Source organism: Podarcis melisellensis (genome assembly GCF_964234715.1).
Source record: "Podarcis melisellensis genome assembly, chromosome: 16".
NCBI classification, from domain to species: domain Eukaryota; kingdom Metazoa; phylum Chordata; class Lepidosauria; order Squamata; family Lacertidae; genus Podarcis; species Podarcis melisellensis.
This window is the reverse complement of record NC_138533.1, coordinates 11197778-11218998: the sequence shown is the minus strand read 5'-3', so window position 1 is coordinate 11218998 and position 21221 is coordinate 11197778. Positions and strand designations below refer to the sequence as shown.

Here is a 21221-nt window from a genome sequence, read left to right as displayed (position 1 = left end):
CTCCCTCACCTTGTGCCCCCCTGGTTTTTCTTGCCTCCGCCCTGCGGACGCCAGCTGTGCATGAGGCCAAAGTACAAATTTCACTTAGCCTTATCAGAATCCAGATCCTTTTCTCTCTCCCCACCAGAGAAACAAACGCCAGTGGGGAGGCAAACAAGAAGTCCGGCGCTGAGTGGCAGCCCTGTGGGGAGACCGTCACCCTCCACCCTCCCAGCTGCCCCCCCTTGTTTACACCCACTCACCAACACACACGCTGCTGGAAACTCGACTGGTAAGCCCAGCTTTATGGGGTGGACATTTTTGGGAGTGGGGTGGCTTTGAAAGAGTGGAGGAAGGCATGGTGAGGAAGAAGAGCAGGACAGGGGGGAAGAGGATTTAGGAAAGGTCAGAGGTCAGGAACAGCTGCTTCTCCCCAAAGCCCCCCTTTCTCAGTACACAACAGGTATATACCAAAAGGAAGGAAGGAAGGAAGGTTGGCCGTTTTGGGGAAGAATGGGCAGAATGAACCAGGACCGCAAACGGGGTTTGTCTTTTTATTGCTTTCTTCTTCGCAGCTCTTTGTTTTTCTCTGAGCTGAGCCAGACACTCAGGAGAGAGTTGCTTTATTCTCTTGACCTTTCCTTTCCTTTTCTCTCTCTCCCCTCCCTCGTTCTCTTTCCTTTCCAGGTTGCGTAACGGCTGCCCTTTTATCTACACCCAAAGGCGCAGGCGCTTGCAAGGAGCTGGACGTGACATTCGCACAGGTGGTAAACTCAAGGTGCCTTAATGCAGATTCATGAGGCACTGTAGCCGGGGCAGCCACACACACACACCCCAGATGTCCCAGAGAGGTGTCACTCGATTCCCACTTTTTGGGCCTCTGCTTACAGCAAGGATGGGGCACTTCAGGCCTGAGAGGCTTATATGCCCCCTGCTCAGCTTCTCTCGCTGACTCTCGGAACAACCCCCAGGCCACACCCCCTCTTCCTGAGGCCACACCCCTCACCTGCCCTGCTCCACACCCTCCATAGTGTTTTCGCCTGGCTGCCATGACTCCTTCAACTCCGGTAATGCCCCTTTACTTGGTTTGAAGTAGGAGAGCACCCTTAACTAGGAACTACAGTTCCTAGGATTCTTTGGCATTAAGTGACAGAACATGGATTTTAGAAGTGGTGTGGTAGTGCTTGAAATGTATGGTGCAGATATGGCCAAATGGACCAATTTAAGATAATGCCAGGTCTCTTATGGAGCCTGAACACTGCAGAGCCGTGTTCGACGAATAGAGACAGGCATTCAAGAATTCAGAAGTGGCCACATCCGGCCAAAAACCAGGGGCAGCTGGACTGCATGCAGGCCCAGCCTCAGCAACCAGCACCAACTAGAGAAAACCCTCCAAGTGTCTCTATTTTCCAGGGACGTCCCTGATTTAAAGAAGCCATCCCAGTTTCTGATTTGATCCCAGAATGTCCCACTTTTCCTTTTCCTTAGGATGTCTCTATTTTCACCAGATAAATGTTGGAGGGTATGGAGTTATATGACCCCCGAGCCGTCTGAAGGCAATCCTGCATAGGGAAGGTTTTTTTTTTTAAATGTTTAATGTTTTATTATGTTTTTATATAGGTTGGAACCTGCCCAGAGTGGCTGGAGCATCCCAATAAGTTGTGTGGGGTATAAATAGTACGATTATCATTATGGAATTGGACGTCAGATTGACCACCCGTGCCTGTTCTGAGCCCACCTTTTTAAAAAACCAAACCTCTGCGTGGCACTCTGAGCAGAACTGGTTGGGCTAGTCTAGCCACCATTTTAATGTCCCACAGAGCATTATGGGAAATTAAAATGGTCGGCAGACCCATCGACAGAAGGTGGGCTTCAGTAGAGGGCGCTTTGCCCAGGGCAAACCCTCACAAACCTTAATGAAATGTGGGGATATGCTTAATAATAATAATAATAATTTATTTATACCCCACCCATCTGGCTGGATTTCCCCAGCCACTCTGGGCGGCTTTCAACAGAATATTAAAATACAATAATCTTTTAAACATTAAAAGCTTCCCTAAACAAGACTGCCTTCAGATGTCTTCTAAAAGTCTGGTGGTTGTTCTTCTCTTTGATATCTGGTGGGAGGGCATTCCACAAGGCGGGTGCCACCACCAAGAAGGCCCTCTGCCTGGTTCCCTGTAACTTGGCTTCTTGCAGTGAGGGAACCACCAGAAGGCCCTCGGCACTGGACCTCAATGTCTGGGCTGGACAATGGGGGTGGAGACACTCCTTCAGGTATACTGGACCGAGGCCGTTTAGGGCTTTAAAGGTCAGCACCAACACTTTGAATTGTGCTCCAAAACGTACTGGAGTCCAACCCACTACAATGCAGGAAGACTTAAGACTTTATTATGAATCAGCAGCATTCTGCTGGTTGAAGCAATGGCTACTTCTTGAGGACACAGACATTTTGGATTTGGAAGGGTATGACAACAACTTTGGCTGGCATGCATATCTATGGTATGACAAGGCAAAGGTGTATAAAAGTTTTAAAAACCATATTGTTAGGAAAGCACTGTATAATGTTTGGAACCGATACAAAGATCTGTTGGAAAGTAAAACCCCCAGGTGGTTGTCACCAATGGAAGCTAAGGCAGTGAAAAAACTTAACATGGACTCTAATTGGCCAAAATATTGTGAAATTCTAGAACAAGATGGAGAAAGGTTGAAGCTTCAAAGTTATGAGAAGCTAAAGCATAAAGTTCGAGATTGGTTACATTATCGTCAGATAAATGAGACATTTAAACAAGACAGGAAACTTGGTTTTCAGAAGGAGAGGTCAAAGTTAGAAACAGAATTGTTAGAACCCAATACTAAGAATCTATCTAGAATGTATAACTTGCTGCTGAAATGGAACACACAGGATGAAACGGTGAAATCAGCTATGATCAAATGGGCACAGGACATTGGTCATGATATTATGTTTGCTGACTGGGAACAGTTATGGACCACCGGTATTAAGTTTACGGCATGTAATGCCTTGAAAGAGAATATAATGAAAATGATTTACAGGTGGTACATGACCCCAGTCAAACTTGCAAAGATCTATCACTTGCCCAATAATAACTGTTGGAAATGTAAGGAAACTGAAAGAACCTTTTACCATCTTTGGTGGACCTGCCCAAAGATTAAGGCCTACTGGGAAATGATCTATAATGAAATTAAGAAAGTCCTTAAGCGGACATTTGTAAAGAAACCGGAGGCTTTTCTCTTGGGCATGGTTGGCCAACTGGTACCAAAAAAGGATAGGACATTTTTTATGTATGCAACTACAGCAGCAAGAATTCTGTTGGCAAAGTATTGGAAGATGCAAGAACTACCTACTCTTGAAGAATGGCAGACGAAGGTGATGGAATATATGGGACTGGCAGAAATGACCGGCAGAATCCGTGACCAGAGGAAAGAGACGGTGGAGGAGGATTGGGGGAAATTTAGAGTATATCTTAAAAATTGTTGTAAAATTTTGGACTGATAAGATGTCAAGGGGTATGAAAATGGAGAATTACAGCTGTAAATGTTAATCTTAAGAAGATCTAAAAGAGAGTTGATTAGAAAACTGATTGAAGGGTTGTTAAAGAATAAGGATAAAATAAGGATGTGGTGAAAGGGAGGTATGGGGAAGTCAAATTTTGTTTGTTGATGTTTGTTTTTGATGTATGTGTTTTCTTTTTTGTTTTGTTTGGTGTTTTGTGTACTTTGTATGTTTTGAAAATTATTAAAAATTATTATAAAAAAAAACCACAAAATGTTTGTTTGGAATTTCAGCCTCAGGCACTAATGTGGGCCTGCCTGTCACCCATTTTCCTCCCTTCACACCAGGACCGCAGCTCCCATGGCATCGGTGCATGGGCTCGCCGTGCAGTGCCCCTCCGACGGTGAGAGCAGCTGCAGCGGAGGCAGCCCAGCCACCACGGCCTCCAGTCGCAGCGACACAGACCTCGACGGGGAGGAGAAAACTTGTGCCGTGTGCGGGGACCGGGCCACAGGCTACCATTTCCACGTCATGACCTGCGAAGGCTGCAAGGGTTTCTTTCGGTACAGTTCCCCGTCTCGGTTTCCACTCCTCGTCCCACTCCTGTAACCCCATTTCTGAAAATGATCCAGGGAGCATCTTCCCTGTGTGCAAAGACTCAATGTTTGGGTTCCCCCCACCTCTTTTGCGACTGAGGTTAGTGTGCTTAGAGAGACATTAAAGGTAAAGAGACCCCTGACCATTAGGTCCAGTTGTGGCCGACTCTGGGGTTGTGGCGCTCATCTTGCTTTACTGGCCGAGGGAGCCAGCATACAGCTTCCGGATCATGTGGCCAGCATGACTAAGCCGCTTCTGACAAACCAGAGCAGTGCACGGAAACGGCGTTTACCTTCCCGCCGGAGCGGTACCTATTTATCCACTTGCACTTTGACGTGCTTTCGTACTGCTAGGTTGGCAGGAGCTGGGACAGAGCAACGGAGCTCACCCCGTCATGGGGATTCAAACCACCGACCTTCTGATCGGCAAGTCCTAGGCTCTGTGGTTTAACCCACAGTGCCACCCGCGTCCCCTAGAGAGACATTAGAGAGACGTTTTTGTGTGTAGTCGTCGCTAACATGTGGCATTTATAGGCACACTGTAGTCTACACATTTTTACACACATTAGGTGGCTGCAGGAGTCAGAGAAATGCCACGGTGCGACTGTGAGGTAATTTCCGTTCCCGCCCCCTTGTCTTGCAGGCGGACCGTCATCAAGGGCATCCAGTTCACCTGCCCCTTCACCCGAAGCTGCGCCATCACCAAAGCCAAGAGGCGGCAGTGCCAGGCGTGCCGCTACCAGAAATGCCTCGTCGCGGGCATGAGGAAAGACAGTAAGTGTGGCTGGCCAGGGTTCTTCCTTGCTTGGTTTTGGCCAGGCAATGTCAGCGGCTCCTGGCTGGTTGCCCAGGAAAGTATAAAGGCCAGGAAAAGTTTATTACGGGCCTTTTTTATTTCAAACTTTGCAGAGAGAGGCTATAGAACCCAGCCTCTTGGATAATGGTGTTGTCCCAAGTGAATCTCCACCCCAGCCAGTCTCTCCCACTTCCTCATTTGTCACTTCTACGGCTGCCGCTAAGTGCCCTCTGTCTTTGAGCGTTTTGCTCTCCTACTTTTAAGGCTCGCCGGGTTCTGGGAGATGGGGGGTCTGGAACGCTTTCAAGTGACAATGTGTCAGCCAGCTGCTGTTCTGGCTCTGCTTGCTCCTCCTCTCCCATTACAGTGGTGCCTCGGGTTACATGCACTTCAGGTTACATACGCTTCAGGTTACAGACTCCGCTAACCCAGAAATAGTGCTTCAGGTTAAGAACTTTGCTTCAGGATGAGAACAGAAATTGTGCTCTGGTGGCACGGCAGCAGCAGGAGGCCCCATTAGCTAAAGTGGTGCTTCAGGTTAAGAACAGTTTCAGGTTAAGAACGGACCTCCAGAACGAATTAAGTACTTAACCCGAGGTACCACTGTATTTCCCGACTTTCCCCCTCATCTGCCTCTGAGCTGTGACCTCCCTCAAACCTCTGTTATAAATTTATACTGTCTTCCTCTTCCTCCTCCCTGGAAGGGTCAGGATGGGACGGTGGTCTGTGGTCTCCACCACTCCTCCTCCTCCTCTGTCCAGTCCCTGACAGGCAAATTACTGTACCGGGCAATGCAGAGCCTTTTCAACATTTTCAATGCAGAAACCATCCTGGTTTCTGATTTGATCCTGGAATGTCCCACTTTTCCTTAGGATGTCCTGATTTTCATTGCAGAAATGTTGGAGGGTATGGAATTATCCGACCCCAGAGCCATCTGAAGGCAATCCTGCATAGGGAAGGGTTTTTTAAAAAATGTTTTATTATGTTTTTCTGTATGTTGGAAGCTGCCCAGAGTGGCTGGGGCAACCCAGTAAGATGTGTGGGGTATAAATAAGTAAAATTATCATGATGGAACGGGACGCCTCTATTTTCATCGGAGAAATGTTGGAGGGTACGCAACTGGATTTATTTATTTATTTACTCATTCAGAAAACTTCTACCCTGTTTTATAGGGGCTCTTAAAGTGGCTTAAAGCAGATTATCACAATTTTCTTTAAAAAAAATAATCACATTCAAGGCTAGTATCAGGAAAAGAAATAAAGCGACGTCCCTAGGGTGCTTTTGCGTGCAAGGCAAAAAACAAAAACAGAACTCCCATTGAGATCCTCTGAGGCAAAGGAGTGATGCTTAGCAGCTGGGCCTCACTCAGGTCCTCATGGAGGCCTGGCTTTCCCTGTTGGCAGTTGCTAGGCAACAGCTGCCATCCGCACCTGTTTGGCCACTGTGAGAAAAGGATCCTGGACTGTGAAGGCCTTTGGCCTGATCCTGCAGTTGGACTGTTACTACTCCTAATCTTATGAATTTGTTAAGTCACTTTCCCCACAGACTGACGCAAAGTGACGTACATTAAAATGGATTCAGAACAAGCGAGTAAAACCCCAACAACACGGCTATACAGATAAAAGGCAGGAGTAACCACCCCCATTAAAAGCAGCCACAGTGTCCCCCCTTCAAATGAAAGGCCAAAAGCCTGGGTAAAGAGAAAAGGCTTTGCTTGACATCTAAAAATAGATAAAGATGGCGTCTGGCGTGCCTCCTTGGGGAGAGCATTCCACAAGCTTATGTTCTTAGGTTCTCCCAGTAAGGTCTTCTGAGGCAAGCGAGTGGGACTGACACACACACACAGAATACATATGGTTGCCTGGTCGCATCTTTGGACACTGACAGCCCCTCTTGCCATTCCTCCACTCCTGTGGCTGCATAATGAAAAAAACATTAGAATTGATTGAATTCTAAAAATGGCTGACGGTACAGAGGCCAACTGTTCCCTGCCTTACATCCAGGGATGAGGGAGAAATTTGCTTCAGATTGCTTTTAAAGGCAAACCCGTGTCGTTTGCACCTTCTGAAAACACTAGGGAGAGTGGAACAGAGCTATCCTTATAAATTTGTGCTTCTCTGAATTTTGCATTGCTATGTGTTAAGGGAACGTGTGCGTATAAATGCATATATTAGTGAAATTAATATGCAAAAATGTGTGTGTGTGTAGAAATATGCTTTGAAAAAAGTCTGTAATAATAATTTAATTATTTACAGTACTGTATATGCCACCCATCTTACTGGGTTGCATAGAAATGTGTATTTTAGGCTAAATTTTGCTCTAAATGCTAATGAATTTTCATAAGGATTCTGAGTAGTAGTTGTAGTAGTAGTAGTAGTAATAATAATAATAATAATAATAATAATAATAATAATAATAATTTCAAACTGATATGGAACTCTGGGGAACTGAACTTAATATTGTAAAAATGAGAAACTGAAACTGAAATTGACACATTTACCCAACCCTACTTACATCCTATGGCCTAAACAAGTTCAGCTGTGGTAGATTTGAATCTTCCTACCAGATCCCGTTTGTGATACCCATTCTCCATATATTTGCCTATCAATAGCTATTAGCGTTAATGAAGCTGTCTGGTCAAACGCAAAAGTCATACTAGACCTGGAAGGGGTTGTGGGGAAGAAACAGACTAGATGGCTTCTGCCCTCTTGCCCTGGCTTTTGGAGTTCTTTTTAATTCCTATTACTATATGACCCAGGAAGCCTATCTCTCTTTCCCTAGCCCCCAATTATTTCAGCCTGGTCCTTTTGTCCTGCACTTAACTACATTTGGCAAGAGATGTTCTCCTTAAAGTTCCCTGCGTTCTGCAGGAGAGTTTCTCTTTGAAGTCCCAAAAATATCAGATGGCTGCTCCAAGCAGGACTGCCCCCATTTGTGGGACACTATGTGGGTAAAACCTCAGTGCCTAGGACTTGCTGAACGCATGGTCGGCAGTTCGAATCCCCGCGGCGGGGTGAGCTCCCGTCGTTCAGTCCCAGCTCCTGCCCACCTAGCAGTTCGAAAGCACCCCTAAGTGCAAGTAGATAAATAGGTACCGCTTTATAACGGGAAGGTAAACGGCGTTTTCGTGTGCTGCGCTGGTGCTGGCTCGCCAGAGCAGCTTTGTCATGCTGGCCACGTGACCCGGAAGTGTCTCCGGACAGTGCTGGCCCCCGGCTTCTTAAGTGAGATGGGCGCACAACCCCAGAGTCGGACACGACTGGCCCGTATGGGCAGGGGTACCTTTACTTTACTTTATCCCATATAGAGATATGACAGGCAGACCACTACTATCTGCACTTTCAGGAAACAGCTGAAGGCATGTTTGTTTTGATAGGCTTTTCCAGCAGGATGGAAAGGTCTCTGGCCTTAGGGGTTCATTTTGTATAGTTTCAAAACTCACCCTTAGTTGTTGTTGTCAATGTTCTGCTTTTAAAGCTATTTCCAGCTGTTTTTAATGGCACGTTTGCAAATCGCCTTGTAAAAGGTGGTTCATAATTTAATAAATTATAGTATAAAGAGACCCCTGCTAGATCAGATCAGACGTAAAATATAACCGTCGGGGCTCTGCACTGTGCAAAGAACTACAGTGCTACCGTGGTTTTCAAATGCAATCCATTCCGGAAGTCCGTTCGACTTCCAAAACATTCGAAAAACAAGGTGCGGCTTCCGATTGGTTGCAGGAACTTCCTGCACTCAAGCGGAAGCCGCTTCGGACGTTCAGCTTCCAAAAACGTTAGAAAACCAGAACACTTACTTCCGGGTTTTCGGCATCCGGGAGCCGATTTGTTTGTTAACGAAGCCATTCAGGAACCAAGTTCCACTGTACTTTCTTTTGCCTGTCCCATATCTTTCAACATTCGGGCTTCATAGGTCGTCCCCGAGTTTAAATATTATGAGAGAGACCTCCCTGTCCAGCCCCACCCCCCACACCAGGCCTCATTTCACACGCCCCCCCCCCGTCATGCCTGCTCTTCCTTGCCTATTCTTGAAACTAAAAAGTCCCCAAATGTTGTAACTTTTCGTCACACGGGAGTTTCTCCGGCCCTTTGTTGATTATTTTGGTGGTCCTTTTGGGAAACTTTTCCCAGCTCTATAACGATAGCAACAACATTCAGACGCACACAGACACACACACACACACACACACATACATGTAAACAGCACAAGATGGGCACTCTCAAAGGAGTTTTCGGTCTCATCCTGAGCAGAAGAAGCCTTCAGCTTGTTTGCTTCTGCAAAGCCATCCTCAGTAAAGAGGAAGGATTGGAAGCAGCTGTAGGGTTGTGCGGAGAGGGAGGAGGGAGGAGGAGGAGGAGGCTGTCAGCAAAGCCGCATCCTCTCTCCAGGGAATGATACACTGCGCTGGAAAGCAGGGTGGATTTGAGGCCGCCCAGCCAGCTTTTCCTCCGCATCAACTGGCCCAAAGGGTCAGATTTCATTAAAAGAAACGCCAGAGAGGAGCAAGAATAGAGTCATCTCCCTCCTCCAGCTGCAGAAGCAAGACATTTAAAAGCAAAAAAGATCTCCTTCTCAGAGCAGCAGAGCCAAACCTATAAAAACAAAACAAAACGGGCCTCTGCCTGAGCACAGATTAATCTGATGGGGGCAGTGGGGTGGGGTGAGGTGTGTGTGTGGGCAGACAATAATCTGGTCCAGGATGAATCCTGCTGCACACCCCGGGGCTTTGTGGAGAGAGGAAGGAGAGAGGAGCATCAGCGCTGTGCGAGAGACTGTCAGAGGGTGATGCATTGCAGTCTCCTTACACAAGAGGGTGTTCCACGCTGCAGTCGGACTGTGATGTAGCCGTGGGCACACACACGTCGTTGTTGTGTGTGTGTGTGTGTTTTAAGAAAAGAAATACCGCCTCGATCTGCCCGCAAACAGCTCCGAATCGCACCTGACCCTCTCTGCAGAATTTCCATTAAGGAGCTTCTAGTGAGAGACACCCCCTGTAAAGTGAATCGAGAAGGGGGGGGGAGTGTTGCAAATCAATTGGGGTTTCTCTCTGCAGAATCTTAAGCAAGTTCATCTGGACACTGACAGCGGGGGAAGAAGGAAAGAAAGCAGCGTTGCAAAGAGGCCGATGCAGCGGCAAAACCTTTCTGACAGTGTTGTGCCCTGCCTGCCACAGGCGGCCGACCCCCAAGCCCTGGGATGATGCAACAGGGCTTAATTTGGACAGTGGCGAAGCCCGTGGGGGTTAGAACCTGGTTTCAAGAGCTACTTAGCCATGGAATGTGTAATATTAATAATAATGGAGAGTGTGTAATAACAGAGTCGGCATGGCGCCATGGTTAGGAGCTGGGGTAGGGAACCACCGGCCAGGGGCAAATTGTGGCCCTCCAGAGCTCTCTGTCTGGCCCTCGGGATGCTCCCAGACTACACATTTAATCACAGGACGCTATTGGAGTAGTCCCTAAAGTGTGTACAGGAATGTATTTAACTAGGGAACTTTGCAAATAAAGTATATAGGGCAAAAATCCATATAAACATGTGTCTGTTAGGAGAAATTTGCGCTAAAATGCCGGTGAATTTTCCTGAGGACTTAAAAAAATTCCACACACTGCTGTTGAAATGTAGAGAACTGTACTTGAGACTGGGAAAACGAGAAACTGAGAGAAACCAAACGCATCCCACTTGCTCAGGGATGGAAGGATCAGTTCATTCCGATTCTCTCTGTTTTCTCATTTTTCCCGTTTTAAAATCAGTTTGCCACATTTTGCAGCAATTTGTGGGGTTTGTTTGTTTAAATTCATGAATATTCATCAGCATTTTAGTGCACCCAACGAGCACGTATGTATATGGAGTTTTGATTAACATACACATCTTTGCCAGCAATTCCCCCTAATATAATGTTTTCGTGTGTGTGCTGCTTTCACCAATATATTCATGCCTCCTTTCACCTAATAGATCCGTTTTTTGGTTGACAACCCGCGTAGTAAAATTCAGTAAAATAGTAAAATTCAGGGAAGTGTGAATTTCAGAGGATGGCTGTGTTATGGTCCATTCGAAAAGTGTAGATTGGAAAGATTCAGCTTCAGAGGAGACGTGAATCAAATCCCTCCCTCACCCCTATACCCACCCTTACTGGTGGAGCGTTTGGTTTACCAGGTCCCTGGTAGCTCCCTGCCCAAGGTCCGCACTCAGCTTGGCAGCGGGGTCCACAAAGCTTCTCCTTTGAGCACTGCTTCCTTTTCGTTTCTGACACAGTGATAATGTCAGAGGAAGCTTTGCATGCGCGGCGTGCGCTGAGGTGGCAGAAGAAGCACCAAGGACAGAGTCTGGCCTCAGTGGAGCCACCTGAGGAAAGCAGCCTCACAGAAGAGCAGGAACAACTGATTGAACTCCTCACCGAAGCCCACAAGAAAACCTTTGACTCCAGCTTCTCTCAGTTCAACCACTACCAGGTGAGCTTTGCAGGAGTTCCAGACGGTTTGTTTCAGGAATGAGGGGGGAGGAACACCCTGTGGCCCCCAGGTGCTGCTGTTGGACCCCAGATCCCAGCCAGTCTGGCCAATGGTCAGGGGTGATGGGAATTGGAGCTCAGCGTCTTCTAGAGAGGGGTCCCTCATCCCTGAATTGATTAATGTACCAGGAGAGACCTACACGATGCTTTGCAGATGTTGCTGGAAATAAAATATCACCGGTCCTAAAATATCTACAGTGGTACCTCGGGTTACAGACGCTTCAGGTTACAGATGCTTCAGGTTACAGACTCTGCTAACCCAGAAATAGTACCTCAGGTTAGGAACGTTGCTTCAGGATGAGAACAGCTAAAGTGGTACCTCAGGTTAAGAACAGTTTCAGGTTAAGAACGGACCTCCAGAACGAATTAAGTTCTTAACCCGAGGTTAGCCCTGTGGAACGCCCTCCCATCAGATGTCAAGGAGATAAAGAACTACACAACTTTTAGAAGACATCTGAAGACAGCCCTTGTATAGGGAAGTTTTGGTGTTTTACTGTGGCTTCATAATTGTTGGAAGGGGGCAACCCAGTCAGAGGGGTGGCATTAAACAAATAAACAAATAATGATCCTTAACTCACTGCGATTGATCAGGCGAATGGCTGCCTTGACCAATTTCCATGCATTTCTCATGAGGACTAGATGCTTAGGATCAGAAGTTGGTGGGAGAAAGAAAGCAAGCTGAGATGGTCTTGGGGTTCAACAAAAGGAAATTTATTGTGAGCCACACTTAACCAGCGTCTCCTCTCCAGCCAGCGGTGCGTCTCTACATCCACAGCCAGAGATCTCAGAGCCCCCAGGATTCTGCCGTCCCTCCCATGTGCCCCTACAGTCCTCAAGACCACATGGAGAGCTTTCCGGAGGAGGTCCTCCCCGATGTCTTCAACCTCTTGCCGCTCTTTGCCGACATCAGCACCTACATGATCCAGCAAGTGATCCAGTTTGCCAAGGCCATTCCGTCTTTCAGGTGCGTGCCTTGCTGTGAATCAAAGGGTCTTTATTCACCCCCTGCAAAGTCCTATCGTCCTCCGGGAGTCAATAAAGGTAAAGGGACCCCTGACCATTAGGTCCAGTCGTGGCCAACTCTGGGGTTGTGGCGCTCATCTCGCTTTATTAGCCGAGGGAGCCGGCGTACAGCTTCCGGGTCATGTGGCCAGCATGACTAAGCCGCTTCTGGCGAACCAGAGCAGCGCAAGGAAACGCCGTTTACCTTCCCGCTAGAGCGGTACCTATTTATCTACTTGCACTTCACGTGCTTTCGACCTGCTAGGTTGGCAGGAGCAGGGACTGAGCAACGGGAGCTCACCCCGTCGTGGGGATTCGAACCGCTGACCTTCTGATTGGCAAGTCCTAGGCTTTATAGTTTAACCCACAGCGCCACCCGCATCCCTCCGGGAGTCAATATATGACTACTAATGGGGAACTCTGATCTAAATTAAGGAAGCTTCCAGACTGTTGCTATTTTCGTGCGGGAGATTCAATCACATATGGACATATTTAGGTCATATGATTAAAGTCGCTCCTGTGCATCAGACCTGCTTCACCCCCCCCCAAAAAAAATCCTTCTCTTTTTTTGCAATAAGAAAAAGCATTGCGGAAACATGCTGGAAAGTGTAGGGAGCCAATTGCTTGACGCAATGTTGTCTGAACTCTCCACGAAGGTTGTGCAAACAGATCAGGGTGGGTGCTCAATAAACCAGTCACCCAGAGGTGACCTCTGTCCCGTGTTGCCTGCTGATAACTCATAGGTGATGAATGCCGAAAAAGTGTGTCTAAGGCAGGCGGCTCTGCTGTAAGACAATGAAATTAATCTAAAACTAATTATCAATTAATTATGGAACTGATTTTAAAAGGTTTGAGGTAAGGATCAGTTACTGGAGGGCGTCCCCTGTCTTGGGGAAGGGGAAAGAGGTAGCTCAGCAGTCAGTGATTGATGGCTTGAATAATGGATACAGGGGGATTTATAATAAACAACAAAATACTGGGGGGGGAATGTTTGTTTGCTACTATGTTATGCATTTTTGGGTTTTCACATTGTAAACCACCCTGTGATCCTTGGACGAAGGGCGGTATAGAAATTTAATAAATACAGCTGTACCTCTGGTTGCGAACGGGATCCGTTCCGGAGCCCCGTTCGCAACATGAGCAGAACGCAACCCGTGTCTGCGCATGCGTAGGTCGCAAATTGCTCCTTCTGCGCATGCACGTGACGTCATTTTGAGTGACTGTGCATGTGCGAGCAGCAAAACACGGAAGTAACCCGTTCCGTTACTTCCGGGTCACCGTGGGACGTATCCTGAAAGAACGTAACCTGAACTGAACTTAACAAGAGGTATGACTGTAATAGCATCTTTAAAAGCAGAGACATCACCTTGCCAACAAAGGTCCATATAGTTAAAGCTATGGTTTTCCCAGTAGTGATGTATGGAAGTGAGAGCTGGACCATAAAGAAGGCTGATCGCCGAAGAATTGATGCTTTTGAATTATGTTGCTGGAGGAGACTCTTGAGAGTCCCATGGACTGCAAGAAGATCAAACCTATCCATTCTGAAGGAAATCAGCCCTGAGTGCTCACTGGAAGGACAGATCCTGAAGCTGAGGCTCCAATACTTTGGCCACCTCATGAGAAGAGAAGACTCCTTGGAAAAGACCCTGATGTTGGGAAAGACGGAGGGCACAAGGAGAAGGGGACAACAGAGGACGAGATGGTTGGACAGTGTTCTCGGAGCTACCAGCATGAGTTTGACCAAACTGCGGGAGGCAGTGGAAGACAGGAGGGCCTGGCGTGCTCTGGTCCAGGGGGTCACGAAGAGTCGGACATGACTAAACGACTAAACAACAACAACATGACTGTAATAAAATAATAATAGTTTCCTCACCATCCTCAGCCGGTCCCCACCTGCCCTGCCTTCTTGTTTTCCTCTAGAACTGAGATCTGCCAATCAAAACCAGGTGCAAAATAGCCGCTCTGTGAACAGGGTGCCTCTGAGCACGTGCTCAGTTCAAGTAACAAGAAAGGAGATTCCAACTAAATACTGTATCAGGAAGAACTTTCTGACAGTAAGAGCTGTTTGCCAGTGGAACAGACTCCCTCAAGAAGTGGGGGGCTCTCTTTCTTTGGAGGTTCTTGAGAAGAAGCTGGATGGTCATTTGTTCTGGATGCTTTAGCTGAGATTCCTGCATGCAGGGGGTTGGACTTAGGTGACCCTTGGTGTCCCTTCCAACTCTACAGTTCTGTGATTAGAACTTTCCAAAACAGTCTACAGACCAAAATGCAGCTGGCCTTTGAAATTTGCACTTCTCCAAGTTTTGCAACACAGTTCTCTGGCCAAGTCACATGTACGAAAAGGCTGACTTTAAAGGTTTAATAAATCAAGCATTAAAAAAAAATAGTGAATGCAACAGGCAAAAATGCATTCTATTAGGAAAAATTGCTCTGCAAAATTATGTATATGAGGCAAAATTGCATACAAACGTTTATATTAGGAGAAGTTTGCACTGTTGTTATTTTTTAAATAAATTTGCAATACTGATGCAGAAATGTGGAGGACGTTGGAAAGACGAGAAACTGAGAGAAACCAGAACTGACAGATGAACCAATCTCTAAGCCAAGGGTGATGGAGTAATAGTTCAACAACATCTAGAGCGTCACAAGCTTTCTACCTCAAGGCTAAGGATTGGTTCCAAAACTCTGAGCCTGTCTTACCGCTTAACGTGTTTTCTCTCTCTCCCCCAACCAGAAGTTTGCCAATCGATGATCAAATCTCACTCCTCAAAGGCGCCACCCTGGAGATCTGTCAGATCCGGTTCAACACAGTCTTCAATGAGGAGACCAAAGCTTGGGAATGCGGCCAACACTGCTACACCATCCAAGATGGCGCCCTGAGTAAGTCACAGGAAGTCTAGAGAGTCCCACAGCTGCCATGTGACTGGGAGCAGGACACATTCCATGGGCTCTCTCAGGCTTGACTATAAGAGCGCCCTGCTGGATTAGGGCCACAGTCCAACTTGTCTAGCATCCTGTTTTCACAGTGGCCAACCAGATCCCTAATAAAAGCCCACAAATGAGATCTGAGTGGAAAAGCACTCTCCTCACTTGTGATTCCCCTCCTTTGGTATCCTGAGGCAGGCCACCTTCCAAGCATGGAGAAAGGACACAATCATCATCATGGCTAGTAGACATTGATAGCTTCTTCCTCCATGAATATGTTCAATTGTTTTGTAAAACCATGCAAGTTGGTGGCTGTCACTGTGGGCCACGACTGGCCCAGCCCATTAGCATTTTTAAAACTTCCAAATATAAATTTCCTAGCCTCTTTGCTAATTGTACAAAGGAAAGCAGCTGTCTTGTTTTGCAGTTTCCAGGCGCTAGTACTTCCATAAACTTAGTATTTGGTCTGTACAATCCAGTTGTTAGCATTCCTAGCAAACAGAATGTATGGAGCACAATTTATGGCTGCTGCGATTATGCTTCCTGGGCAGGGTTAGAGAGATTACCCTGGAAGCAGCAGTGTGGATAGATGAATTCATGGAGAATTCACATGAGCTATTGTTTTTCGTTTGTTATTATGCTATGCATTTTTGTGTTTTTATATTGTAAACTGTCTTGCAATCCTGTGATGAAGGGCGGTCTAGAAATACTACTACTTCTGCTGCTGCTGCTGCTGCTGCTACTACTACTAATACGCTCCTGTTTTCTGAGGCAAATGATGCTAAGTGGGAACAAGAGCCCTTTTGGGGCACTGAATTCCTTCCTGGGTTCTTTCCTGACCTGGTTGCTTTCTGGAACCAATTTTGCTCATGGGGTTCATACAACCAATCTAGCAAGAGACCCATAATTGGATTACGTTGTGTGAATGCTCCCTCCTGTGGTCAGAGGGGAGTATTTAGCACAGCAGAGGATCCTGGAGGGGCCAGTCCTGTGACCTCAGATTGGTTCCTTCTGTGGGCAAAATGTTCTACTATGCTACATGCCATAAGCATCACAGGCCCACAATACACAGAGACCCACTTTATCAACACTCCTGTCTTCTCCTCCAGCTGGATTCCAGCAGGTCTACCTGGAGCCATTGCTGAAGTTCCACATCAGCTTGAAGAAGCTGAGGCTGCACGAGGCTGAATACGTTCTGCTCCAAGCCCTGGTGTTGTTCTACCCGGGTAAGTCCTCTGCATCCCAGTAGTGGCAGATTGCACCATCGCCACCCTTTCTAAAAGGCAGGAGGTTTCCACGCCTGCTTGGTTAGAGTATTGGACTAAGACCTGGCAGGTGAAAAGGTAAAGGGACCCCTGACCATTAGGTCCAGTTGTGACCACCTCTGGGGTTGCGGCGCTCATCTCGCTTTATTGGCCGAGGGAGCCGGTGTACAGCTTCCGGGTCATGTGGCCAGCAGGACTAAGCCGCTTCTGGCGAACCAGAGCAGCGCACGGAAACGCCGTTTACCTTCCCACCGGAGCGGTACCTATTTATCTACCTGTACTTTGACGTGCTTTCGAACTGCTAGGTTGGCAGGAGCAGGGACCGAGCAAGGGGAGCTCACCCCCTCGTGGGGATTCGAACTGCCGACCTTCTGATCGGCAAGTCCTAGGCTCTGTGGTTTAACCCACAGCGCCACCCGCATCCCTCCAAGACCTGGCAGACCAAGGTTCAAATCCCCACTCAGCCAGGAAGCTCACCAGGTGACCTAGTCGCAGCCTCTCAGCCTGGCCTGCCTCACAGGGTTGTTCAGAGGACAACAATAGAACCGTATACGCCACCTAGAGCTCGTTGGAAGGAGAGGTGGAATAAAAAATGCCTGTCTGTATGCGGGTGTGCTTATATATCTGTGATTAAAAATAAATAAATATTTTTGTTAACCACAGTATCATACAGGCAACGGCCAGTCCCATTGGTGTGTGACCGCACGGGTGTTGCACCAAAGCTTGAAGTGTCTTTAAAAATGGCAAAAATGGCCCTAAAAGAGCCCAGAAAAGGAGGAAAAGGCGCTTAGCAATACTACAAGCCTTTGCAAGTGCAATCCCATGAGCCTTTGCACTGACCGTTGAGGCCTGTGGAGAATTGGGAGTTTGAGCGAGGAGGTTGGGAGGGAGTGATGGGGGTGTTTGCAGGCTTCCCCAATGGTGTTCCCAATATACGTAGTTTCAGTTAAACGTGTTGCCTCGTAACATAACCCCTTCGTAAATGGGGAGTGGCCTGTATCTCTTATTCCCGTGATTAACTGAATCTCAAAAGGGATCCAGAGAAAACGTGGGTGAAGTGCTGTTTGCTCATATATGTATATGTGTGTGTGTGTGTGTGTGTGTGTGTGTGTACACACACACACACACACACACACACACACACACACACACAGAGCACAGTATGTCGACCTCATTCTTTATTTCAATAAGTCTGGCATTTCCAGACAAGGGCCTCTGGGTGCATGCAGAGTACATCTTCCTCAAGAGGGAGACATTTTTCTATGTGCCTCTGAGCATGCACTAAGTAGCAACCCATTTGGGTGGGTGGGTTTGGGTTTTTTTTGCCAGCGCTCCCTTTGGGTAAGAGGGGAATTCCTCACCCTTTGCCCCATATCTCCTCTGCCTTGTCTCTCACTGCCCAAGCCTGCGACTTTGCAGACCACATGGACGTCACGCAGCGAGAGGTGATTGACCAGACCCAAGAGAAAATCGCTCTAACTTTAAAAAACTACATTGACCAGCGACATGCTCTGCCCGAAGGAAGGTGAGCAGGGAACGTGCTTTGTGGTGGGGGAGGGGGTGCTCTCTACAAGGGGTGGGCAACCTGTGGCCGTCCCGATGTTGCTTTGGGGCTTCCAGACGGGCTCTTTATTTTGCGCATGTGATTGTTTTCGTGCAACTGACCACACTCCCTGCTTTTTTAGGATGGCCATAGGTGTTCTGCTGTAGTGAGTTTTTCACAGAACATTTCTGTTACGTATTTTCTGACCTGTCCCAACAATTACTACTTCTCCACTCTCTCACAAACCCAACTTTCCAGCCCCTAGTTATCGTGCTTCACAATGGGCAAAATGAAGGTTTGTGCTGGGTGTGTGTGCTACAATTCCCAGAGTGCTTTACCAATCAATCCCTCTTCCGAGGGGACTCTGGGAACTGTAGCTCTGTGAGAGGAATAGGGGTCCCTGAACAACTCTTAGCACCATAGGAGCCAACTCCTAGGGTCCAAGGTCCCTTCACCCCCCCAATAAAACATTTGAAGGGGCCGCCCACCCAAAGTGGGCGGCGTTGCCATTCAAGTGGTGTGTGTGCATCACGTTCTGTGATTGATTATGTGGGGCGGGGCTTACCTGGGCCCCTCCCCATATTTTATTCAAGTTGGCACCCCTGCTCAGCACAAACTACATTTCCCAGGATTCTTTGGAGGAAGCCATGATGTCTTAAAGTGGTATGATACTGCTTTAAATGTACAGTGTGGGTGGAGGCCTTAGTCTTTTAAGATCCCTTAAGCAGCCTTTGCTTCCCCCAATGAATCCTGGGAACTGTGGCTTATTAATGTTATGTACTGAAGTTCTCACCCTGGGCCAGCAGGGGGATACTGTAGATAGTTATGCAAATGAAGGATCAAAAGTGACGTTCAGTGATTGGATAGTTTTAGAAAGTTGCTGCAGTAACATTGTACTGGAGCTCTATATAAGCAGGCTGACTGAGCCCTTCAGTTCAGTTCTGTTCTGTTCTGGCCTCTGAATAAAGAAGAGCTGTTTGAAGAATCACTGTGTCGTCTGACACAGCTTAACCCACAACTTGCTCACCCACAACTTAACAATTAAGGGTGTTGAGAATTGTTAGGAGACCCCCCTATTCCCCTCACAGAGCTACAATTCCCAGAATTCCCTGGGAAGAGGAATGGATATTGTTAAATCCCTCTGGGAACTGTAGCTGCGAGGGGGTCTCCTGAACAACTCTCAGCGCCCTTAGCAAGTTACAGTCCCCGGGGTGATTTGGGGGGAAGCCGTAGTTGCTTAAAGCAATGTAACTTGAATGTGTGGTGCTGATGGGGCCCTAGGTGGTGCTCAGGCAAGGAGCCAATGGAAATTTGGTGTGTGTAATAGAGAGCAGCCACTCAAAGTCTCAGGAACAGCAAGGACTGATGGCTGCCTCCTTCTCCCTTCCACTTCTCCAGGTTCCTCTACGCCAAACTTCTCTTGTTGCTGACAGAGCTGAGGACGCTGAAAGTCGAAAATACGCGGCAGATCCTCCATATCCACGACACCCAGGACCTCACCACCATGACGCCACTGCTTTCGGAAATTATCAGCTGAAAGCTTGCACCAGGAGAGTGCTGCATCTTTCAGTCATGTTTTGCTTTAGGTGTAAACAGGGACATATGTGCTTGAAGACCGGATCCAGAAGTTTTCCAAGACTTCTCTCGAGATCCGGTAGTTTTAGGGATCTGCTGGAAAGCCAGGCATTGTTCCCTTCTGCTGCTACCCTGAGCAAGGGCTGGTTACTTTTGCAGAACTGTAGTCTCTTCCCCCTCCATCTGCTGCAAACCCATATTTCCCGTCCCTCACTCCCCCACAAACAATCTAATCTTCCTCCCACAGCTAATCCAATAGCATCCAACCCTGTTCCTCCTATCCTCACCCCCAAGCTGATCCTGGCTTAGCCAAGCATCCTCATGAGCCTCCTTGCAGCCAACCTTGTCTGATCCACTGATCCTCTCTAAGCTCCCCCTGCGCTGCCCCTCAAAACCCTCTTTAGGCTTCCGAGATCATGAAAGCAAAGCCCGGCTGCCAGGGCCCCACCCCCAGTCAGAGAGAATTTCAGGGCAGCTTTTGCATATCAAGCCGGTATCCTGTGGGATGAAAAGAGCTCCCCGCAAAAAGTGATGGCATATTTGTGTATGTGTGTGTTTTGGTTTGTTTTAATGTGTTTATTTACAGCTTGAGGAGGATTTCCGGGGGCACATCAAATGCAAGGCCAGGGCCAGAACAGAATCAGTAAACGCAGCAGGCTTCAGAGTATGAAAAGCTATCTTGTCCCCCCCGGACTCTTTTGGCAGCACTTTAAAAATGAGGCAGTGCCATTTTTGCTGCAGCACTTTTCCAAGTGACGTTCGAGTAAGAAAATGTGATGATGATAATAATTTATTACTTATGCCCTACTCATCTGACTGGGTTGCCCTAGTCACTCTGGGTGGCTTCCAACAGAATATAAAAACACAACGAAACATCGGACATTAAAAACTTCCCGATACAGGGTTGCCTTCCAATGTCTTCTGAAAGTCGTATCGTTATTTATCTCCTTGACATTTGATGGGAGGGCGTTCCACAGGGTGGGCGCCACTTCCGAGAAGGCCCTCTGCCTGGTTCCCTGTAATGTCACTTCTAGCAGTGAGGGAACTACCAGAAGGCCCTCAAGCTGGCCAGAATTAGCTACTAATAGACAGCGTACAAGAGGGTTCCAGCTAGCTCTTTGTGAGATTTCTTCAGGGGCAAGTGAATTGAACTGCAGCTCAAAGGCTTGAAGCCTTAATAAAATTTGCTCCTAGTACACCTTTGAGGTCTCCTGTTTCTTACCTTCATTCCTACGCTGAGCTCTTCCATCACCCCCAAGGAGTTTTAACAGAACAGAACAGCAGCCCTGCTGGATCACCCCCAGGGTCAAGATGAAAATTCTGTTTCCCATCCAATGGCTTTGAGGACATGAATGTTTTTGGGCTACAACTCCCATCATCCCTAGCTAAAAGTTCAGGGATGATGGGAATTGTTGTTGTTTAGTCGTTTAGTCATGTCCGACTCTTCGTGACCCCATGGACCAGAGCACTTCTGTCTTCCACTGCCTCCCGCAGTTTGGTCAAACTCACGCTGGTAGC

The 21221-nt window shown here is 47.5% G+C and overlaps 1 protein-coding gene across 3 annotated transcripts; it reads left to right on the top strand.

Moving 5' to 3' along the window:
- Positions 1-68: 68 nt before the first annotated feature.
- On the top strand, positions 69-20899 carry NR1I3 (nuclear receptor subfamily 1 group I member 3). Of its 3 annotated transcripts, none has more exons than XM_081891730.1 (10): positions 69-271; positions 667-757; positions 3841-4056; positions 4733-4863; positions 11138-11334; positions 12143-12357; positions 15130-15275; positions 16430-16546; positions 18005-18110; positions 19527-20899. In XM_081891730.1, the coding sequence occupies exons 3-10, from the start codon at positions 3854-3856 to the stop codon at positions 19663-19665; spliced, it is 1254 nt and encodes a 417-aa protein (XP_081747856.1). In that variant the 5' UTR covers positions 69-271; positions 667-757; positions 3841-3853; the 3' UTR covers positions 19666-20899. The 3 variants fall into 3 exon arrangements, with proteins under 3 accessions (XP_081747856.1, XP_081747855.1, XP_081747854.1); XM_081891729.1 differs by having other exon boundaries at positions 106-271; positions 667-743; positions 17990-18110; XM_081891728.1 differs by having other exon boundaries at positions 106-271; positions 17990-18110.
- Positions 20900-21221: the final 322 nt, after the last annotated feature.